The 23,202-nt window shown below is 46.8% G+C and overlaps 1 protein-coding gene across 1 annotated transcript in view; it reads left to right on the forward strand.

Annotated features, from left to right (window-relative positions):
* Positions 1–21,952, forward strand: part of FBXO41 (F-box protein 41) — a 33,394-nt gene extending 11,442 nt beyond the window's left edge. Inside the window, exons 3-12 of the mRNA XM_070948933.1 lie at positions 567–646; positions 2,262–2,617; positions 3,231–3,466; positions 6,260–6,375; positions 7,009–7,161; positions 15,596–15,691; positions 15,891–16,009; positions 17,154–17,312; positions 20,707–20,822; positions 21,890–21,952. Coding sequence (XP_070805034.1) covers positions 567–646; positions 2,262–2,617; positions 3,231–3,466; positions 6,260–6,375; positions 7,009–7,161; positions 15,596–15,691; positions 15,891–16,009; positions 17,154–17,312; positions 20,707–20,822; positions 21,890–21,952 — 1,494 coding nt within the window. The remainder of the gene's footprint in view (positions 1–566; positions 647–2,261; positions 2,618–3,230; positions 3,467–6,259; positions 6,376–7,008; positions 7,162–15,595; positions 15,692–15,890; positions 16,010–17,153; positions 17,313–20,706; positions 20,823–21,889) is intronic.
* Positions 21,953–23,202: the final 1,250 nt, after the last annotated feature.

The raw sequence follows: 23,202 nt of genomic DNA on the forward strand, positions 1-23,202 counted from the left end.
CCTCAAATATTGGAACAATTCAGAGGTATTTGAATCATCTGGAGGCAGGGTGTCTGGCATTATGCAATGAAATCAATATTGTAAAATACAGATCTATGAAAGAAACTCCCCTTTAAATCGTTACTGGTAGTCCTCCACTTACAACAATTCATTTAGTAACCTTTCAAAATTAGAACGGCACCGAAAAAAGTGACTTGTGACATTTTTCACATTTACGACCATTGCGGCGTTCCCATGGTCACGAGATCAAAATTCAGATGCATCCTGAAGTGTTGCAATCATTTTCCGCATACATACTGTAAAATCTCCATTCCCACCCCATTCCAGGGGAAGGTTACTGCAAAATCCCCATTTCCTCTTGATCAGCTGGGACTCGGGAGGCAGAGAATAGATGGGGGCGGGGCCAGTCAGAATTTTTACTACCGGTTCTCCGAACTACTCAAAATTTCCACTACCGGTTTTCCAGAACTGGTCAGAACCTGCTGAAACCCACCTCTGAGTGGGAACTAGTGGTTTCCTGGACGTGGGGTGAACTGGGGTGACCTCCCTGTTGTCTCTCCTTTCAGAGAGACAAGCATTCGATGGCTGACACAACGCCGCACAGCTCTTACGCCGTTTCCAATCAGAGGTCATCGTCCAGCACCGGGTATGAAATCAACTCGTAGACGTGCACTTTTGCATGTCTGGTTGTTTCCTTTTTTGCTTTTTCAATTTATTTTCTTTTTCTTTTCTTTTTTTATTTTTATCGAAAGCGTTAAAACAGCAGGCCCCCCCAACCTTTCCAGTTTTGGGGAACCACCGGTGGCAGGGAGATAGGATGATTCCGCGTGACTCCATTTGCACATGCACAGCTCCATTGGCACAAGTGGCGGGCTGAATTCGCTCTCTGAAAAGCACGGCACAATTGTGCCAGACAAAAAGTTTCTGGAAACCAGGCTTGGTTCATTTTTATTCCAGCCTAAATCCCAACTTGTAAAAGGCGATTGAAAATCAGCTGACGTGCATCTTCTAAGGCAGGGGTCTCCAACCTTGACAAATTTAAGACTTGTGGACTTCAACTTCCAGAATTCCGCAGCCAGCAAAGCTGGCTGCGGAATTCTGGAAGTTGAAGTCCACAAGTCTTAAACTTGCCAAGGTTGGAGACCCCTGTTGTAAGGAACACAGTTAAAACACAGCTGGGATGAAACTGGCAAGCTTTGGATTGAGGGTGCGCTTCTACCTGGGCTTAACCTGTAAATTTTTGGAAACAGGGAAAGAAAAAGGCTGCCTCTTATACAATCAGGTCTAGGAAAAGTCGCCATGGCCAACTTTCTGCTCCTTAACTTGCCATGGGAAAACTCACTGTAGACCCATTCCTCTCTTAATATTATCGAGAATCGAAAGTGGCTGAAACAGCAAAAAGCGAAATTCGACGCTTGACAATCATTATGAACGATAATATTGTCGTTTTCTTCCGTTGAGTTGTCCCACAGCGAGTTAGCGGCGAGTTGTCCGTTCAGTTTGACCATTGGCCAGCCTTGTATCTTGATATTTCTATTGTCAAGTGAGTAGGGTCTTCTCATGAGGCCCCACCACCAAAATACTAGCTCTGCCACTGCACAGCTCAGAGACCAGAGACCCCGAAGTTGGCTTTTCTCTGTGGGTCTTGTCTAGATCAGAGGCCCCTCAATCTTTGGGGCACCAGGGACCGGTTCCGTGGAGAGAAAGTTTTTTTCTGTGGACCGGAGGGGACCAGGTTTCTCATGCTGACTGCATCCCTCGGATGAGGCTGGTTTGCGCGGCCCAGTTTTTGTCATGCCACAGCACAGGGTTTTGGGGATCCCTGTAGATGATGCTGAGTTGATCCTTTGACCCTTCCAAATTCTCAGAGAGCACCAAGGACCCCTCATGCTATCCCTGAGCTACAAATAATCTCCAATTTTCAAAAGAAATTCAGTTATTTATTAGGAGCAACATTTCGGTAATTACCCAAGCGGAGTCAGCTCTGCCTCCACGTAATTTACGGCTCCCTATGACCCTGTCTACCCACTCACACACATTTATGTGTGTCATAAATCACATTCTTCAGGCTGTAGAAAGCACACCCCTCCTGCTGACCTCAATAACCTGGGATACAATCTGGAGAAAGGCATGCGCGGAATGTGCTTTTAGTCGAGACAGCTAAGCAGCTCCGTCAGTTTTCCCCCCTCCTGCTTATGGCAACTCGAAAGCAGACCTAGAAGACTTGATACTTTATTAGATTTTTGGCTCTCTCACTTCAGGGCCTCCAGCTGCGCCAAGGCGGTCTCCCAGAGTTCGGGGTGCTATGACAGTGACAGTCCTGAAGCCTATCATGGGGGCGAGAACAGCAATGGGCCATCCTACCAGTCTCGAGGCTCAGAGAGCGGCTTCGACCGGCCCGCCGGTGTGCGCAGCTCGGCTTTGCGCAGACAGGCCATTCAAAATTGGCACCGCCGGCCGTACCGGAACAGCACCGAGGGCGAAGAAGGAGACATCTCCGATATCGGATCCCGGACCACTGAGTCAGAGGCGGAAATGTGGGAGCTGGAACCCAGGGTGCCCACTGAGGTCCAGCAGGTGAATTTCTCCAGGCCAGGACACAATTCCAGGATGGCAGGTAGGGTATGTCCACCAGGTAGACCAGTGTCCAGTAGGAGTAGTGGGTTAAGCATCGGTTAACTGTAACAGAATAACAGAATTAATAATAATTGTATAATGACAGAATAACACAATTAATGGGACGCGGTGGCTTAGTGGCTAAGACGCTGAGCTTGTCGATCGAAAGGTTGGCAGTTCAGCGGTTCGAATCCCTAGTGCTGCGTAACGGGGTGAGCTCCCATTACTTGTCCCAACCTAGCAGTTCAAAAGCAGGTAAAAAATGCAAGTGGAAAAATAGGGACCAGCTTTGGTGGGAAGGTAACAGCGTTCCATGCGCCTTTGGCGTTGAGTCATGTTGGCCACATGACCACAGAGACGTCTTCAGACAGCACTGGCTCTTCAGCTTTGAAATGGAGATGAGCACCGCCCCCTAGAGTTGGGAACGACTAGCACATATGTGTGAGGGGAACTTTTACCTTTAACACAATTAATAATAATTGTAAGTCGAGGACTACCTGTATTTAATCTCTCAAAGTTTGCACCTCTGTTTTGGTGATGCTTGTAAACCGCCCAGTGGCTTGAAAGTGAGCTGAGCGGCATATAAACATAATTAATAATTTTTTACGCCCCAGCCAGGTCCGATGCTGGAAAAGCGGCCCGGCCGGAGAGGGGAAGCGCCTCCCGTTCCAACGAGGTCATCAGCCCGGAGATCCTGAAGATGCGGGCTGCCCTCTTCTGCATCTTCACGTACCTCGACACCAAGACCTTGCTCAGGGCCGCGGAAGTCTGCAAGGACTGGAAATTTGTGGCACGACACCCCGCAGTGTGGACTAGGGTATTGCTGGAAAATGCCAGAGTCTCCTCAAAGGTAAAACAGAGCTTTCTGCTCCTGAGGTTGGAGGTTCTTCTCTTATTACAGGTACTCCTCAACCGTTCATTTAGTGACCAAAGTTACAACGGCACAGAAAAAAATGTCTTATGGCGGTTTTTCATATTTATGACCATTGCAGCATCCTCATGGCCAGGTAATCAAAATTCAGACGCTTGGCAACTGACTCATATTTATGACAGTTGCAGTGTCCCCGGACTTTCTGATAAGCAAAATGAATGGGGAAGCCAGATTCGCTTAACAACCGTGTTACCAACTTAGCAACGGCAGTGATTCACTTAACAACTGTGGCAGGAAAGGTCGTAAATGGGGCAAAAATTCAATAATTGTCTCACTTCACAACATAAAATTTTGGGCTCCGTCGTAGTTAAAAGTCGAGGCCTAACTGTATATGCCAGTTGCCAAATATCTCCATTTTGATCATGTGAACATGGGGAGGTGGCGACCGTCGTTGTAAATCATCGTGTTTCAGTGCCGTTGTAACTTTGAACGGTCACTAAACGAATGGTTGTAAGTCAAGGACTACCTGTACCGATATTTGTCACAAGCGTCTCAGAGTCTCTGAGGGTTTTCTGGATGTTGTGTGAACTGATGTTCCCTTTTCTCCTCGTCCTGGGCTGTCATTCCAGCTGCCATTTTTCATTCTGCAGTGGACTTGCAGAATGTCCACTGAGTGGACTTTCATTTGAGTGGACTTGCATGGAATATTTATTTTCCTGGTGGAGTCTGGATTTGATACATGCTTATACTTTTTTTTTTCTCGATTCAATATTTGCCCTTTGTTGATTGCCAATTTCTTTATTTACTCGTTCTGTCCCAACTTCCTGCTCGTTGAAGGCAGGCCAGCTCGCCATAAAGAACAAAACTTAACATGCCATTAAAAAAAAACAAGTTAAAATTAACTATACATCAGGGGTGAAATGCTCCCGGTTCGGACCGGATCGCCTGATTCGGTAGTGATGGCGGTGGATGGTTCGGAGAACCGGCAGCAAAAATCCCTGCGCCCCCCTCCCCACCATACCCAGCTGAGCCGCACGATCATCAGAGGCTTTTTTTTAACTTTTAAAAGCATTTTTTCTACAACCTCTTCCGATGAAAAAATGCTTTTAAAAGTAAAAAAAAAAAAGTCTCTGATGATCGCGCGGCTGAGCTGGAATCGTCAGAGGCTTTCAAAGAATTTTTTTCTGCAACCTCTTGGCCGAAGAGGTGGTAAAAAAAATGCCTTTAAAAGCCTCTGGTGATCCCAGCTGACTTGCCTGATTGTCGGAAAGGCTTTTCAAAGTATTTTTTTAAAAAGCCTCTCTGACAATCCCAGCTGAGTTGCCTGATCGGCAGAGGCTTTTCAAAGCATTAGAAAAAATGCTTTGAAAAGTTAAAAAAAAAAAGTTGGCCACGCCCACCAAAACCAAGGCCTTGAATTGTGTCCAGCAAACAACATGCACAACATGGATGTGATGTGCTGCGATACGGTGCCTCGAGATATAACGTGGCGGCCTTTTTTTGTGCCTTTGGATGCTGGTGGATAGTGTTCAAGGGTAGCTCCTCGTTTGACTCCTGCAGTAGTCAAGCGGGGATGCTAATCTGATTCTGGGTCCTACTCCATTCCATAAAGTACAGGGAGTTCTCAACCTAAGCTCACAACTGAGCCCCAAATCTCTGTGAGGCAGTGGTTCAGTGAGCTTTGCCCTGCTTTACGACCTTCCTTGCCACGGTTGTTAAATGAATCCTTGGAGCTGTTCAGTTAGCAACATGGTTGCTAAGGGAATCTGGGATACAGTCATAAATATGAGTCAGTTTGCCAAGCGTCTGAATTTTGTTCACGTGACCAAAATGGTCGTAAGTGTGAGAAAAAGGTCATGCATCACTTTTTTTCAGTGATGTTGTAACTTTGAACAGTCACTAAACGGCGTGTTGTAAATCGAGGACTACTTGTATCAGTTTATTGTGGTTGCAAAGCAGACTCCCATTTGGAGTGTAGTGGAGAAATGGAGCCCATTTCTCTTTTTTTTTCTCCAGTGTCTTTGCATAATAGCGCCTCTATAAGATATTTAATCTTATTAAAGATTAAATATTACTGTAAAGTGTACAGTATAATGAGCCACAACACACCATTGTAGTTGATTGATTGGAGAGTGCGAGCTGCTGCATGAGGCAACCTTCGTTATGATTGGTTGTTGGGTGTAAAAGGGGAGTTTCCCTTTTTTCCCGCTTTTTTTTCCCTTTTGTGTGCTCTCTATGCTGTTTACCTCACGATTTACCTCACAATGTAGAGATGTGCCCGGCTCTCGTTTGTTTGTTGCATATATACTGATAAGTCCTCGACTTACAACACTTCATTTAGTGCCCATTCGAAGTTACCCCATCATTGAAAAAAGTGACTTGTGACCGTGTTTCACACTTAACAACCGTTAAGCTTCCCCGAGATCAAAATTCAGCCGCTTGGCCACTGACTCCTATTTATGACGGTCGCAGTGTCCCTGGGATCACGCGATCCCCTTTGGCGACTTTCTGTCAAGCAAAGTCAAGGGGGCAGCCAGATTCCCTTAACAACCGAGTTACTAACTTAACCACTGCAGTGATTCACTTAACAATGGTGGCAAGAAAGTTGGGGCATAACTCACTTAGCATAGGTCTCGCTTAGCAACAGAAATTTTCGGCTCAATTATGATCATTAAATCGAGGACTACCTCTAAATGTGAAATATATTTATTTAGAGAAAACTACAACTTCGTGCCGGCGGTCTCTGACTCCATGTTTGTTTTTCTTGCACAGTTCCTGGTCATGTTGTCACAATGGTGCACCCAGACCCACTCTCTCACCCTCCAAAATCTCAAGCCCAGGCAAAGGGGGAAGAAGGAGACGAAGGAGGATTACATGAAAAGCACACGGTGAGGAAGAGAGCAGACTTCCAATATCTGAGGGGCTGCCCCAAAGAAGAGGAGGGGGTCCACCTATTCTCCAAACCACCTGAAAGCAGGACGAGAAGCAACGGATGGAAAGTGATCAAGGAGAGAAGCAACCTGGAATTAAGGAGAAATCTCCTAACAGTTAGAACTGTGATGGCGAACCTATGGCACGCGTGCCACAGGTGGCACATGGAGACATATCTGTGGGCACGCGAGTGTTGCCCGAGCTCAGCTCCAGCGCACATCCGCGCGTCAGCCAGCTGATTTTCGGGCCTTCAAAAATTGGGAAATTGGCCGTTTCCGGCCTCCCCAGAGCCTCAAGGGGGTGGGGAAGGTTGTTTTAGCCCTCCCCAGGCTCCAAGAAAGTTTCTGGAGCCTGGGGAAGGCGAAAAATGGGCCTACTGAGTCCACCGGTAACCCTTTTGCCATCATGTGCCAAAAGCGGGGGAAACGGTGACATAATCAACATAGTTTCATATTGATTTAACCCTTGTTTCTCTGAAGAGTTTTAATTTGCAGAAAGGCTCACTACGAGCATAAGCAACTCCACAGAGCCCTCTATTTAAATAATTTGTAATTTTTCTCTTCCTTTTTGGGCGGGATTTGCCTTGCTAGGGGATGCCTCGAAGCAGGACTGGAGTCCTTACTCAAAGCCTCCGGGAGTAACCTCTTGATCCTACGGGTTTCCCACTGCCCCAACATTTTGACGGATCGTTCTCTCTGGCTGGCCAGCTGCTACTGCCGAGCTCTCCAAGCCGTCACCTATCGGTAAGTGGCAGGAGTGGGCTTCAAAAATTTTAGCAAGGGGTTCTCTGCCCGGTTGCTGGGTGGGCGTGGCCATGGTGGGCGTGGCCTAGTCGGCCTCCTGCACCATGGTGGAGGGGTGTTTTTGCCCTCCCCGGGCTCCGGAGGCTTTTCTCAAGCCTCCGGGAGGACGAAAACGGCCTCCCCAGGCTCTGGAGGCCCTCTTGAGGCCCTTCCCGAACTTCCAGTAGGACCGTTTATTGCCCTCCCTGAGCCTCCACACTGCCCTGCATTTACCTGCATCCAAAAAGGATCACATGGGGAAACCTGGGAAGGGCGGGGTGGGGTGGATGGGGCCAGTCAGGAGTGGGATTTGGGGGTTCTCCGAACTGCACAGACTCTTACCTAGAGGTTCTTCTGAACCCCTGCGAACCCCCAGCAGCCCATCCCCAATAAGCGGGGGCCACTGGGGGCTTCCAAGCAAATCAGAGTTTCTCAATCTCAAGAAGAAGGACTGACCCTGTTTGGCTGGCCAACCTCAGGCCAAGGTCGGTCCAGTTTGACCAAGAAGGTCCTTCTAGCAAGATTGAGCTGCTGTAGGAAAAAGAGAGGCAGAGCTGGTGGCGGAGTCAAGAGAGGAATTAGCCTAGACTCCTTACGTTCCCCCAACTTAGAAGCAGTTCTCCATTTAACAAGCCCTCGTTTAGTGGCCGTTTGAAGTTACAATGGCATTTTAAAAAGTGACTTATGACTGTCACACTTAACAACTATTGCAGCATCCCTATTGTTGTGGAATGATGAGACCAAACAACATTCCTGGGTCAGCCAGAGACAGTTTTATTGCGCAAGGTTCAGAGCCAGTTTTGTACCTGAAGCTTTGAACAAAGAGAGAACTCTGATACAACTGGTTTTATACATTTCTAAGACAAAGGATTCAGTGAGATCATACATTTTCCATATATGGTTAACATGAGATCATACATCCGATTTTCCCTATATGGTTACATACATTGGATAATACGTTCATCTAATTACTTAAACCATTAATTTTAGTTTATAAAATTATCTTAGCCACACAACTTTTCCTTAAGTGCCCAGAGTTGCTAATGGGAGATTTACTACTGTCCTTGGGTAAATTTATTGGATTAAGTAACTCTTTGTAACATATAGGTCTTTGTGTCATTCACAGTGAGGTCATTCAGATGTTTTCCATATGGCTGTCCTTTCGTGACATCTAGGTCTCAGAAGATATATTACCACTTAATGGGGTTTAACTGTTTGTTAATATAATCTCCAACAAGCACTTTCCTCTCTTATAATAATGTGAATAGAGAGGTTCTCTCAGAGTTCATGTATCCAAGCACGTCTTCCCCTTATAATAATGTGAATAGAGAGGGTCCCCCAGAGCCCATATATCTGACTCTGTATGATTCCTTTCTTTTATTCACATTATTTCTTTTATCTACATTACTATGGCCAATCAAAATTCTGACACTTGGTAATTGGCATGTACCTTTGACTCAGTGGTGGAATTCAATTTTTTTTACTACCGGTTCTGTGGGTGTGGCCTGGTGGGCATGGCTTGGTGGGCGTGGCAGGGGAAGGATACTGCAAAATCCCCATTCCCTCCCCACTCGGGGGCCAGCCAGAGGTGGTATTTGCCAGTTCTCCAAACTACTCAAAATTTCCACTACCGGTTCGCCAGAACCTGCTGAATTTCACCCCTGCGACAGTTATAGCATCCTGGAGGTCACGCAGTCCCCTTTTGCGACCTTTTGACCAGCAAAATCCATGAGGAAGCCAGGTTCACTTCACAACCAGGTTCCTAATTTAGCAACTGTAATGATTCGCTCAAACAACGGCGGCAAGAAAAGTAAACCGGAGCAAAACTCACGTAACTGTTTCACTTAGCAACGGAAAGGTTGGACTCAGTGGTGGTCGTAAGTCGAGGACGACCCATATTGTCCTTTGGGACCAATAAGAATGGAAACAGGAGGAGCCCCCGGCCCATCAGTTCTGTTTTCAGGGTTTCTCTGCTGCAAATCTGAAGCCATACTCCCCAGAGGCATCTCAGAGTCCCAGGGAGAACAACGGCAAAGCTGGCAGCGATGCCAACCAGACAATCCTTGGCACCCGCACGGAGAAGAGAGAGGCGGTGTGAAATAATCACAGCCTTTACTGTCTCCGTCGGGGCTGGAGAAGCAGCAAGAGAACAAAAGATTGGGGGTGGCGACACCCATCTCGCTAGGGCATCGTTCTTGGCATAGTTGGCACTGCCAGGGAGACAAGCTCTCCAGTGGGTTGTGACGGGGTTATTGTGGTGTCAAGCTTTGGAGGGAGACACCTTATAATTAGCCCAGCTGGAATCAGGCAATGAGACGGTCTCTGGGGAAGGAAAAAAAAAAAAGAGGGGGCAGCCCTCAAAATAGAAAATAAAGGAATAACAGAGAATTCACCCTAGAGGTCATCTAGTCCAACCCCTTCTTGAAATTCGGATGCTTAGCAACTGGCCTGTATTTATGACACTTGTAACGTCCTGGGATCATGTGATCCCCTTTTGCGACCTTCTCACAAGCAAAGTCAATGTGGGGAGCGGGGGGGGGGAGCCAGATTCCCTTAACAACCGGTTGTAAAATGGGGCAAAATTCACTTTACTGTCTCTCTCTCTCTCTTAGCAACAGAAACTTTGGGCTCAATTGTGGTCGTAAACCGAGGAGCACCTGTCCTTATAGTGGTTCTCAATGTTTCCTGAGCGGGGGGTTGGACTAGAAGACCTCCAAGGCCCCTTCCATCTCTGTTGTTCTCTTTAGGTTTGATCACATTCGTTTTCCCTCCGGGATTCAGGCGTGGGAGATTATTTCAATGGTTGCCTGTTTGCAACCCTCTCTGACTCATTTTCTGTGCCATTGTGTTTCTGCCGAAGGAAATTAGCGGCATAGACAACGAGGCTCCTGTCAAAAGGCGGCAGCGGTGAGGCGCGGGCTCGAGGTGGCATTCGGACATGACGCCGCTTCTAAGAATAGAGGGTGCCGGGGACACATAGCTGGCAGGAGAGAGGAGCACGGAACAAGATCTCCACTGCAGAATTTTCCACAGCAGATTGTGTGAAAGGAAACACAACAACACCCCTGGCATCTGTTGAGTTGGCATCTCCGTCCCTGCCGTTCTTATACTCCAACCAGCCTGGAGATTAATTCATTGTTGGTATCTAAGAGGGCATCGTGTGGACAACCTGTTCTAGGGACCATCTGTTCTGCCCCAGCTACGGACCCCAAAGAACGCAGCACACACAAAGTCTGTGCAAACCTTAGTTGACTAAATTAAATCAGTCTTTTTCAAACAAAGGCTGTTAATTAACTTTCTTAACAGCCTACAAGAATCCAAAGAATAAATGATCGTAATCTTACTAGGATTGGCAGAAAGCCCAGAAGCAATTTGCAGGACACTGATAAAAGAACTAGGATCCGGTCGCGAAGTAATGTGAACGAAGTTGTTCCCTGCAAATTGCTTCAGTCGGCATTCCTCCTTAAATAGGCTAAGGGAGTGGCCAATTAGCCCCAAGCCTTACTATCAAGGAAACCTCCTCTTGAGGAGCCACTCCTGCCTTTTGGCAACTCTGCGCGCCCGTGCATCAAGAAGAGACTCCTCCTCTTTGTCCTCTTCACCCATGGAAGCTTTTGGAGGTTCTGAAGGCCCTGGCTCAATTCCCGCCTCTGGTACCACATCTTCTCCAGCCTCCTCACTGTCCGACTCGAGTGCCAGCTACACAGGCTGCTGGCGCAGCACCACACCAGCCTCCTTGCTGTCGGAATCAGCTACTAGCTGCCCAGGCCGCTGACGGGCCACAACACCATCTAGCATTCTCCTGATTCCTTTCTTGCCCACATCAGAGCCTTGGTGAGGTAGAAGGTGGTCCAGATTGTGGTCAGGTCCTCTGTGGAGCTCTCCAATTAAAAGTGGAGGAGCTGACTTGGTGTAGGTGGCTTCTGAGGAGGAACGGTGGTGATCCCGGCTTGCAAGAACAGTCAGAAAGCATCTCCGCAGGTTTAGGAGAACCCCAAAGATGAGGTTGGAGAACTAAGCACAACAAATCCACTTTAAGGTTGGGATCTGAAGAAACCTGGTTTTTTTTCAATGTCATCTCTGGGACTTTAGAACATCTGCAGAAGATGTTGCTGAATTATACCACGCCATCCATTGTAGTTGAGCAACATCTGGAGAAGCAGGGATCTCCCAACATCTGGAGGACTTTAGGTCTCCTGTTTTTGTAATCTTACCCCGGTGGATCTGTCCGTGTTCTTGGTGTTTTGGTCCTCCTGCACCACCAAGACTGAGAGTCGTGAGGTGCTACAGAAAGTTGGTTCCTATCATCTCATCTCGTCCCATATCTCTCGTCTCATCTAGTTTAGTTTTAGTTTAGTTTTATTAAAATTATATACCGCCCTTCTCCCGAAGGACTCAGGGCGGTGTCCAGCCAGGATAAAAAACCAACAATATAATAGTTAAAAACAATTTAAAATTATTAAATAGTTTGGCCCATGATTTAAAATAACATAAAATAACCCATTAAAAATAATAATTCAGGCCAGCCCGATTCACTTAACCATGTTCCTAACTCAACAACTACAGTGATTCACTTAACAACCATGGCAAGAAACGCTGTGATCCCCTTTTGTGACCTTCTGAAAGCAAAGCCAATGGGGGAAGCCAGATTCACTTAACAACCGTGCGACTAATTTAATAACTGCAGCCTTTCACTGAATCATGGTGGGAACAACAGTTGTAAAGTGGGACGAAACTCATTTAACAACTCTCTTGCTGTTGGAAGAAATTTCCCCGATTCGTTCCCAGTTGGGATACACCACAGACGCTGAGAAGAAATGGATGCAGAAGCCAGCCGCCAGAAAGTGGAATTCTTTTAATGTAGGAAGGCAAGAAGCAAAAAGTGACACAGCTGGAGCGACCCTGGCTTGTTTCTGATTGCCCTGAGTTTTGTTTTCCTGTTTTTTGGGGTTAATCCTGTTCCTGGGCCTTTGTGTTTTCTTGTCCTAAGGGTTAATCCTGTCAGGGGGCAGGAAGGGGGAGTTTCCCTTTACCTTGAAGAGTTTATTTTTAGCCTGATTCCCCTTATCTTAATGGCTCTACTTAAGTGTTTCTGTGGTCAGCTTTGTTACTTTTGTAACAGTGTCTGAGTCTTGTGTTTTTAAATTGGCTGTACACCGCCCTGAGTCCTTCGGGAGAAGGGCGGTATAGAAATAAAATTATTATTATTATTATTATTATTATTTTCCTTTCAGCTGGTGCTTCTTGGTTTTCTTAAAGGGGGAAGGGCTGGCTTGAGTCTCTTCTCTTGGCACAGTTTTCCAAGATTTCCGGTGCTTTCCTTTTGGGGTGTACTTCCCACACTTGCTTAGCAACGGAAACCTTGGGCTCAATGGTAGTCATAAATCGACGATTATCTTTAATTCGGGTTTAACGGTCTGGCTGGGAGCAATGCATCACATTATATCTGCAGTCCTTCCGGGTGCAAATGTCCCCATCCTCCACTCCCTCCCTTTCTCCCTCTTTTTCACTCTGGATAGTCAGATGTACCTGCAGAATTTGGCAGTTTTCTAATCTGTCAGGATGACTCATCCTTTTAATTAAGCCGACGCCAAACCATTCAGGAGCCTTGGCTGGAGAGGCAGATGAATTTTTCCAGATAATTCATGCTTGCTTATTTTTAGGCTCCTCTCTAGCGTGGAACTGGGTCATGCAACATGACAAAAAAGCCCAAGCTAGTTTTACAAAGGTTATTTTTTTTTATTAAATCGATTGATTTGCCACCTCTAAGACTCACAGGGATGTGCAGGAATTTACAATGCTTACCGTTTTATGGAGAGAAAGAGACCGAAGATGGGTGAGATGCCCTAATCTCATAACAGGGAGCCGACATCTTCCCACAAAAATCCACCCATTGGCAAAAGTTTCAATTTAGTTTTCATTTAGGCTTGTTGTCGTCTACGTGGCCTCTTTTGCCTACAGGAATATGTAAGGCACTTCCTACTGGATGGGGGTACTGGTTTGGGTACCCCCAAATCTATCATGGAGACCACCCTTTTGTTCTGCCCTATCATGAGATGGCGGTCAACTGGAAATAGGGTACTCTTTGAGCTTGGTGCTTTTCTTGCAGATGTTTCATGGCCCAGCTAGCTAACATCATCAGTGCTAGAAGAGAGGGGAATTTGCAGAGTGGAGGAAGAGGAGGAGGACTGTGGGGTCCTTGGTGGCAGTGGTGGGTTGCTACCGGTTCTCCCCGCTTCTTGCGAACCAGTAGTGGAAATTTTGAGTAGTTCAGAGAACCGGTAAATACCATCTCTGCCTGGCCCCGCCCCCAATCTATTCGCTGCCTCCCGACTCCCAGCTGATCGGCTAGAAAGAAAAAAATCAGGGCTTACTTGACAAAGAAGAGGGAAAAAAAACAAGACACCGTAGCTTTAAATTGAGAAGCCAAGAAGCCTCCCAACTGATCGGCTAGAACCGATCCGCTCCTTGTAAACCGCTTGGTGGTGGTAGATTGGCAATTGAGGCCAAGCTGCCTGAAAGTGGTTTCCGATGCTCTCGGTGATAGCAGAGCAGCAAAAAACTGTTTAAACTCTTGCTGCGGCGCTTCAAAGGGCCGCCCTACAGCTGATCAATGGTAAGAGGCAGTGTGGTGGTAGACTGGTGCGCTCCAAAAACAAATGGGTAGACCAGTATGGCTCTGCAAGCAGTTAAAAGCTTTGTAGACCAGTACCTCTGCTAAATCCTAAAGCATTGTTTGGTCAAAAAACTCACAGTGACTCTGAGATAATCGAACAGACAATGGCTGAAAGCCAAATCTGCTAGAGATGTTTCTCTCAGGCCGACTGAGTCAAAACTGGGCCTGAGAGGAAGGAACAAGGGGCGTGGTCAAAAATCTATGATTCCCCTTGACTTGAGTGACATTGAGTTGACCATGCCTACCCAGTCACATGACCATCAAGCCACGCCCACTGTCACATGACCATCAAGCCACGCCCACAAAATAAGCCACGCCCACAGAACCGGTAGTAAAAAAAATTAGAACCCACTCCTGCTTGGTGGTCTCTGAGCTTGGTTGTTTTCTTGCAGATATTTCATTACCCAACTAGGTAGCATCATCAGTGTTAGAAGGGAGTGGGGATTGTGGAGGGAGGAGGAATAATAATAATAATAATAATAATAATAATAATAATAATAATAATAATAATAATATGGGGTCCTTGGTACTCTCTATTGTAAACTGTGGTTTTCCTGCAGACGTTTCATGACCCAACTAGATAATATCATCAGTGCTAGAAGGTAGTAGGCTTTGTGGAGGGAGGAGGAGGAGGAGGAGGAGGAGGAGGAGGACTGTGAGGTCCTTAGTGTTGAGGTTGGTAGTTTTCTTGCAGATGTTTCATTACCCAACTAGGTAGCATCATCAGTACTAGAAGGGCTGGGGTGTGCTCTCTGTTTACATACAAGTGGCTTGCCTTGAAGTCAATATTGGTAGGAGAATTCTTGGTGATTCCTTAATTAGGCAGTTATTTACTGCTGGATTGTTGGTCTGAGATGGTAGTTCCTTGATTGAGGTGTTGTTTATGTCTTGGTTGTTGGTCTAGTAGTCTTAATCCTGGGGTTAATGCCTGTCCTATTTGCCTGTTGATTGCCGTCAAGAAGGTGGTTTCATCTTTTTGTTTCCTTTTTAGCTTTTTCATTGTCTCTCTTTTGAAAGGTGTGTAAGTGTTGTTTATCTTTATGTGCCAGTTGATGGCCGATTTGTCTGACTGCCTGCAGGTTTCCAGGAATTCCCTAGGGATTTTTGGGGGGATTTAGCTTAGTCAAGGATGCTCACACCTTCCTAATGGAAAACTAAGGTGAAGTCTGCCAATCTCTCGTGCAATTAATTCCTCTGACTTCTAGTCAGTCTGGTTTATTTAGAAACAAGTACAGCCTACCTCTGAGAGCGTATAGATAAGGCAACTGGTGACCCAAAAAATTACGGTAAATTGCAAACCAATTTCCTCCAACTCTGCCTTCATTCTGTGATTTTTTTAAAAAAAAAAAAAAACACAGACAAATATCAGTATTTGTTTTCCTATGCAGCTCTTCTACCAGGGGTGGGATTGTACCAGTTTGGACCGGTTCGGGTGAACCGTTAGCTCCAACGATCAGCTGGGAGCAAACCGGTTCTCCCCGATGATCAGATGGGCCCACCCGTACTATTTTCCTGCCTTTATCTTTTCAGTTGATTCACGCGGCAGAGCAGATTGCCGCGAAGCACGCGATCACCAAACCAATAGTTAAACTGGGAGGATCTCACCACTGTCCTTTGCCAGACCTAATCTATGGGTCTCTTTCCTTAATCTATGCCCATTTTCCAGAAGAATTAATCTCTTTTTCTTCTTCTTCTTCTTCTTCTATTTTCCCGGACTAGGAGCTCCACCGATCCTGTGGGCCATGAAGTCATCTGGGCCTTGGGAGCAGGTTGTCGAGATATCATCTCTCTGCAGGTGGCACCCCTCCATCCTTGGTAAGAGGCACCCCCGGATATTCACAGGTCTCTTTTCTCTTTTTTGGCAAACCCCCCCCACCCCCGCCGCTCTCTGGAGATCAAGCTACGAAGAAGCTCCAACCAGCTCCGTTGACATGTTCTCTTCCTAATTTGTATCTCCGTGACGTGATCTTCACGATTCGTTTCTTGTCTCTCTTCTTTTAAAAACATTTTCCAGCCAGCAACCCACCAGGTTTAGTAACCGTTGTCTGCAGATGATTGGGCGTTGCTGGCCACACTTGAGAGCCCTGGGCGTCGGAGGAGCCGGCTGCGGCCTGCAAGGACTGGCTTCCTTAGGTAAGTCCAGATTTGGGACCCTTTCTGGCCCAGGAAGAAGGAAGGAAAAGAGGCACGGAAGGTGGTTTTATCATGTCTTCAGGCTGACCATGGTTTAAGGCAGGGGTGGCCAAACCTGGGTATTTTAAGACTTGTGGACTTCAATTCCCAGAATTCTGGGAGTTGAAGTCCTTCCATCTTAAACCCTGCTGGCTGGGGGATTCTGGGAGTTGAAGTCCATCCATCTTAAAGCTTGCTGGCTGGGGGATTCTGGGAGTTGAAGTCCATCCATATTAAAGCCTGCTGCCTAAGGGATTCTGGGAGTTGAAGTCCATCCATCTTAAACCCTGCTGGCTGGGGGATTCTGGGAGTTGAAGTCCATCCATCTTAAACCCTGCTGCCTGAGGGATTCTGGGAGTTGAAGTCCTTCCATCTTAAATCCTGCTGGCTGGAGGTTTCTGGGAGATGAAGTCCATCCATATTATACCCTGCTGGCTGGGGGATTCTGGGAGATGAAGTCTATCCATATTATACCCTGCTGGCTGGGGGATTCTGGGAGTTGAAGTCCACCCATCTTAAACCCTGCTGCCTGAGGGATTCTGGGAGATGAAGTCCATCCATCTTAAACCCTGCTGGCTGCGGGATTCTGGGAGTTAAAGTCCATCCATCTTAAACCCTGCTGGCTGGGGGATTCTGGGAGATGAAGTCCTTCCATCTTAAAGCTTGCTGGCTGGGGGATTCTGGGAGTTGAAGTCCTTCCATCTTAAACCCTGCTGGCTGGGGGATTCTGGGAGTTAAAGTCCATCCATCTTAAAGCTTGCTGGCTGGGGGATTCTGGGAGTTGAAGTCCTTCCATCTTAAACCCTGCTGGCTGGGGGATTCTGGGAGTTGAAGTCCACCCATCTTAAAGCATGCTGGCTGGGGGATTCTGGGAGTTGAAGTCCTTCCATCTTAAACCCTGCTGGCTGGAGGATTCTGGGAGATGAAGTCCATCCATATTATACCCTGCTGGCTAGGGGATTCTGGGAGTTGAAGTCCACCCATCTTAAACCCTGCCGGCTGGAGAATTTTGACCAGCTTACTATATCAGGACCGTGACCCCTTGACCACTCAGGTGCAACGTCCAGTCCGGCCTGAGTCTCCAATGTTTCTTCTTCCCTATCAGCCCGGAACTGCATGCGTCTTCAAGTGCTGGAGCTGGACCACGTGACGGAGGTCAACCAAGAGGTGGCGGCCGAGGTGTGTCGGGAAGGCTTAAAAGGCCTGGAGATGCTGGTTCTGACGTCTACCCCAGTCACCCCGAAAGCCTTACTGCATTTCAACAGTGAGTAGAAGCTCAGGAAGGGGGAGGTGGGCCTTGAAGGTGGGGGCGCTCCTCATCGAGGACACTGGGAGGAATTGAGGGGGTCTCTGCAGGCTGTGAAAAGTAGGGGGTGTAAATCTGGGTCAGCCACTAGGTGGCAGCAAAGAGCTAGGCCAGAGATGCCCAACCTCAGCTGCTTTAAGACCTGCGGACTACAACTCCCAGAATCCCCCAGCCAGCAAAGCTGGCTGGGGGATTCTGGGAGTTGAAGTCCGCAGGTCTTAAAGCAGCCGAGGTTGGACACCTCGGTGCTAAGAGTTTTGTGTGTCCTTTGACTGACCTCTTCAGGTCAACCTGGATATTGCAGCCCAGATACAGGCATTCCTTGACTTACGACGGTCGCTTAGCAAAACCGTTCAAAATCACAACCTATTTGCAAAACGGGACTTATGACCTAGAGCTGAAATGAGGATAGTCAGCCCTCCATTCCACCCATCCATCCATGCTCACATGGCCACACCGTGGACGCTTCACTACATGGCCACATGAACCGACGTTCGCAGCATGCCACCGTCACGGAACTCTGGTTTTTTTTGCAGAAAAGCAAGACTTATTATTTCCATTTCGGGCAAAACGGCATCTATTCTATAGCGATGGACGGATTCCCACTTACGGCCCCCATATTTGCTTATTGTTTGCTGCAAAAAAAAAAAAAAAAAGTTGGTCATGTGACTGATTCATTTTATGACCGTCGCGACCTATAACTATAAAGGGCAGGCTCCGTTACAGTCATATGTCAGGGACTAGAGTTAATCCTTAACTTACACCGCCTTAACGGTGGCCTAATTCTCCTTTTTTAAATTTTTAATTTGTGATTTTATAAATTGGGTGTTTTAATCTGTGTTTCGGCCAAAATATTTAATAATTTTAAGGGATTTTTTAATATTTGTATTATTTGTATTTTATCTTAGCTGTTTACCACCCTGAGTCCTTCGGGAGTAGGGCGGTATAGAAATTTGATAGATAGATAGATAGATAGATAGATAGATAGATAGATAGATAGATAGATAGATAGATAGATAGATAGATAGATAGATAAATAAATAAATAAATAAATAAATAAATTAACGGAATCCAAAAATTCTCTTGCTAAGCAAGTGGTTGCTAAGTGAGTTTTGTCCGATTTTACAACCTTCCTCGCGGCAGTTTTAAGTCAATCCCTGCAGTTAATTTAGTCACATGGCCGTTAAATTAATCTTGTCGGAAGGTCGCAAAAACGGATCACGCGATCCCGGGGACGCTGCGACCGTCATAAGTACGAGTCAGGGGCCAAGCGTCTGAATTTTGATCCCGTGACCATGGAGATACTGCAAACGGTCGTAAGTGTGAAAAACGGTCATTAGTCACTTTTTTCAGCGCCGTTGCGACTTCTTCTTTTTTTATTGAAAAAGTTTTTCAAATACAGATTTTTCCCCCCTTTTTTTCCCCCCCTCCTCCCTAAGCCCCCCTCCCCCTCCCCCCCCCCCGCCCTGTGGCTTCTCCAAGCTTATACAAGACTACTTGTATAAGAAGTTGGTGCTTTCAGCAATCTTATTTGTATGTTCCGCTTGGTTACCTTTTATTGTTCTGTATTTTTTTTAAAATCCGGGCTGGCTGTTTAATGTGAGTTTTTTTTTTAATGGTTTCATTGTTTGGGGGCCTTTTGTAAGCCAGCTGAAATCCCCTGGAAAGAATGGCCGTAACAAAGCTAATTAAATTAAATTACTCATGTAAAAGTGCCCGGTAACCCATCCTCCTTAAAAACTGAACAAGCCTGTCCTTCAGTCCAAAGAGCCCAGGTGCTGATAAAATCTGCTATGAAATTGTCTTGTTCTACGGATTGATGCACACTCTTGATTAACGATGCAATTAAAAACGGGCAGCCCCGTTAATCAAAATAAAAAGCACATCTTTTATTTTCCATTTTGGGAGACCTCAAAGAGAAATGGGCCTGCTGGGAACAAGGCAGCCGTGAACAGAAATAGCCATTCTTGTCAGCACGAACGACAAACGGTTGTCCTTGACTTATGACCGCCATTGGGACTGAAAATTCCGTCGCTAAGCAATGCGGTCACTAAGTGAGTCGTGCCCAATTTTGCAACCTTTTGGCTGTGGTCCTTTTAGCGGCTCACTGTGTTTCAGTGAATTGGGCTTTCCCCCCTTAATTGGGCTGGTCGGAAGCCGGCTGAGAAGTCGCAAAAACACTGCAACCATCGTAAGTAAATACACGATTGGTTCGGAGGGCTCAAAATTTGGACCGCGTGACCATGGAGATGCTACAGCTGTCGTAAGTGCAAGGACCGGTCCTAAGTCACAGTTTTCAGTGGCATCGCAACTTTCAATGCTTGTTAAACCAATGGTCATAAATCAAGGATTACGTCAACCCACCTCACAGGGTTGTTGTGGGAAAATAGGAGGAAGGTACGTGTATATATATATATATATATATATATATATATATATATATATATATATATATATATATATATTTTCTCAGGTTTTCGCGGGTGTTTGTATGTAGGTCTTTGGTTATTCGGGTCTTCTCCCACGTAAAATTGGAAGTGTCTTGGCAACGTTTCGACGATGTCTCATTCGTCATCTTCAGGCTGGTGTTCTCAGCTTCGTGCTTCTAGGAGCAATCCCCACTGGCAGTTAAAAGGAAGAAACAGCTGCGATCACACATTGCTCCTAGAAGCACGAAGCCGAGAACACCAGCCTGAAGATGACGAATGAGACTTCGTCGAAACGTTGCCAAGACACTTCCAATTTTACGCGGGAGAAAACCCGAATAACCAAAGACCTACATATATATATATATATATATTTACTTTTAAAAGTATTTTTTCTACAACCTTAAGAGGTTGCAGAAAAAAATGCTTTTAAAAGCCTCTGACGATCAGGCAAGTCAGCTGGGATCACCAGAGGCTTTTAAAGGCATTTTTTTTCCCCTACAACCTCTTCGGCTGAAGGGGTTGTAGAAAAAAAAATGCTTTGAAAAGCCTCTGACGATCCCAGCTGAGCCGCACGATCATCAGAGGCTTTTTTTTTTTTTTTTACTTTTAAATGCATTTTTGTAGAAAAAATGCTTTTAAAAGTAAAAAAAAATAGCCTCTGATGATCGCGCGGCTCAGCCGGGCATGGGGGGGAGGAGTGCACAGGGATTTTTGCTACCGGTTCTCCGAACCACCCGCCGCCATTGCTACCGGATTGGGCGATCCGGTCCGAACCGGGAGCATTTCACCCCTGATAGATAGAGGGATGGATGAATGGATGGAGGGATGGATGGATGATAGTGCCTTGCCTTCATGGACGCCATCTTGGTTTTTTGTGAACCTCGGCGTTCCCAGTATCAAACCAAATTCTCTCCCCCTTCAAGGTGTTTGCCGGAACCTGAAATCCATCGTGGTCCAAGTTGGGATTGTCGATTACTTTAAGGAACCAAATAGTTCGGAGGCCAAGAAAATGTTTGATGAAATGATCAACAAACTCCAGGTACAAGGATACCCCTCCCCCAACCCATTGTGACTTATTGATGGGAATGGCAGGTGTCCCCCTTATAACAGGTCTCCAGCCCAGCGGTGGGTTCTACTTACCTTTACTATTGATTCGCAATGGGGCCTCCAGCCCAGAGAGGGCAAAAACACACACACACCCGCCGCGGTCATGGTACAGGAGGCTGGCTAGGCCACGCCCACCATGGCCACGCCCACCCAGCAACCGGGCAGAGAACCCCTTGCTAAAATTTTTGAAACCCACCCCTGCCGCTTACCGGTAAGTGACGGCTTGGAGAGCTCGGCAGTAGCAGCTGGCCAGCCAGAGAGAACGATCCGTCAAAATGTTGGGGCAGTGGGAAACCCGTAGGATCAAGAGGTTACTCCCGGAGGCTTTGAGTAAGGACTCCAGTCCTGCTTCGAGGCATCCCCTAGCAAGGCAAATCCCCCCCCCAAAAAAAGGAAGAGAAAAATTACAAATTATTTAAATAGAGGGCTCTGTGGAGTTGCTTATGCCCGTAGTGAGCCTTTCTGCAAATTAAAACTCTTCAGAGAAACAAGGGTTAAATCAATACGTTGATCAGCTGCAGGCCTAATTTATACCATGATTTGTTTGCATGTTTTGTTTGAAAAAATCCTGTGTTTGATTTTTCAATGTTCTCAACTTATAACAGTGTCAATTGCTGAGAAAATTGGAAAAAAATATATTAATGCAACTTACATCAAACGAAACAATCCCAATAAATACAAATTAAAACAGACTAAAACAGACTGAAAACCAGTTTAAAACAGTAGACCCCATCAGTCCCAGCTAGGGCGTTTAAACAGCCAGGTCTTAAGCTCACGGCGGAAGGTACAAAGGTCAGGGGCCAGCCGAAGACCCACGGGAAGTTGATTCCAAAGGGTGGGCGCGGCCACAGAGACGGCTCTACTCCTGGGGGTCGCCAGCCGACATTGTCTAGCCGACGGCACCCTGAGTAGGCCCTCTCTGTGGGAACGCACCGGGCGATGGGAAGTCGATGCTGGTTGCAGGTTACTTCCCCTCTCCTCTTCCTCCTCTCCCTCCAGGCTTTGAAGAAGAGGCCGGGCTTCTCAAAGATTTTACACATTAAGGTGGAATCCGGTTGCTAACCTTGGCGAGGGACAAGCCCGACCGACCGTCGCTTGCATCTCCTGACCGCCCGTTTTGAAAGACTGTCTGGGATACCCACCAGCAGCCATGCCGGCTTCAGTTGCTCCTGAACTGGCAATCTTGGAAGGCCATCAAGCCCAGCTGATGCCTCCTCATTTTGGAGCAGGTCTTGAGTTCCGGAAGAGACGGGCTCCTTCTCGTGGCGGGAGGACCCGAGGAACATCAGAGGTGACGGTGCTACCAAAACTCACCCGAGACTGCGAAGAAGATCCGTCCTCCCGCCGTCGTCTCCCCCGTTTTTCTCGCTCGCTCGCTCGCTCCTCTGGCAGAGGCAGCTGCGCAACCATCTGCCTCCAACCGCCGCATCGTTTTCGTTGTCCTCTCTCGCCTAAATTTGGGGTGATTTTCTGCAGGAAGGCCGAGAACTCACTCACCAGGCCGGGATTGTGCAGAAAAAGAGGTTTTACAGTTCCTTGCTGGGCCCTCCTGCACTGACGGGTAACCGTAAGTTTCCTGCTGCCCCCAAATTCAAAACTCAGCCACACGGCAGGCCTCTGTCCTCTTGCTTGCTATTCTATTTTCTTTTTTACCAACCGGCATTTATTTTGGATTTTTTTTTTTCTATTTTTTAAGGATGGATGAGCTTCTACGGTGTAAAGGAACACGGATCTTTGTCATTGTTTTATTTTGAAAGGATAAAGCAGCATTCAGCAAGAATTTCTCCGCTCAAAACACCTGGACAGGTCGAATATCGCTCTCCGCAGCGTGGAAATGTTACGGAATACAGCTTAACAGAATCCACATTTTTGTCAGTCTCCAAAGTGAACATTCGCAAATGCACATCCACTCTTTTCTGAGCCAGGATGCTTAACCCCCTCATCTTGCCCGGGGTGTAAAAAAAGCATTTTGCCAGCGTTTGGGTGGCCTTGTTTTTTCTATCAATCTCTTCATCTTTTCTGATAGACTGTAATAAATTGGTTCCTCTCCTGGATGGCAGCTCCAGCAAGGAACCCCTGAAATTTAAGATGGGGGCTGGAGGGGGGTGAGAAAAAAAAATGGCCTGCTCGGATGTAGGCATCTTTCTCGAGTTAGGCTGGCTTTGTAAAAGGGACACCAGATCCACCAACTTTCCATTTTTATTTTTAGAGCTCTGTAAATTTCTCCTGGACAAACCTTAGCTTGGATCTGCTGGTTTCTGCCAACCGAGTAACGGAGTTGGAAGGGACCTTGGAGGTCTTCTAGTCCAACC

This window comes from Pituophis catenifer, unplaced genomic scaffold (assembly GCF_029215685.1).
Source record: "Pituophis catenifer annectens isolate HBS135680 unplaced genomic scaffold, rPitCat1.0.hap2 SCAF_8, whole genome shotgun sequence".
Classification (NCBI taxonomy): domain Eukaryota; kingdom Metazoa; phylum Chordata; class Lepidosauria; order Squamata; family Colubridae; genus Pituophis; species Pituophis catenifer.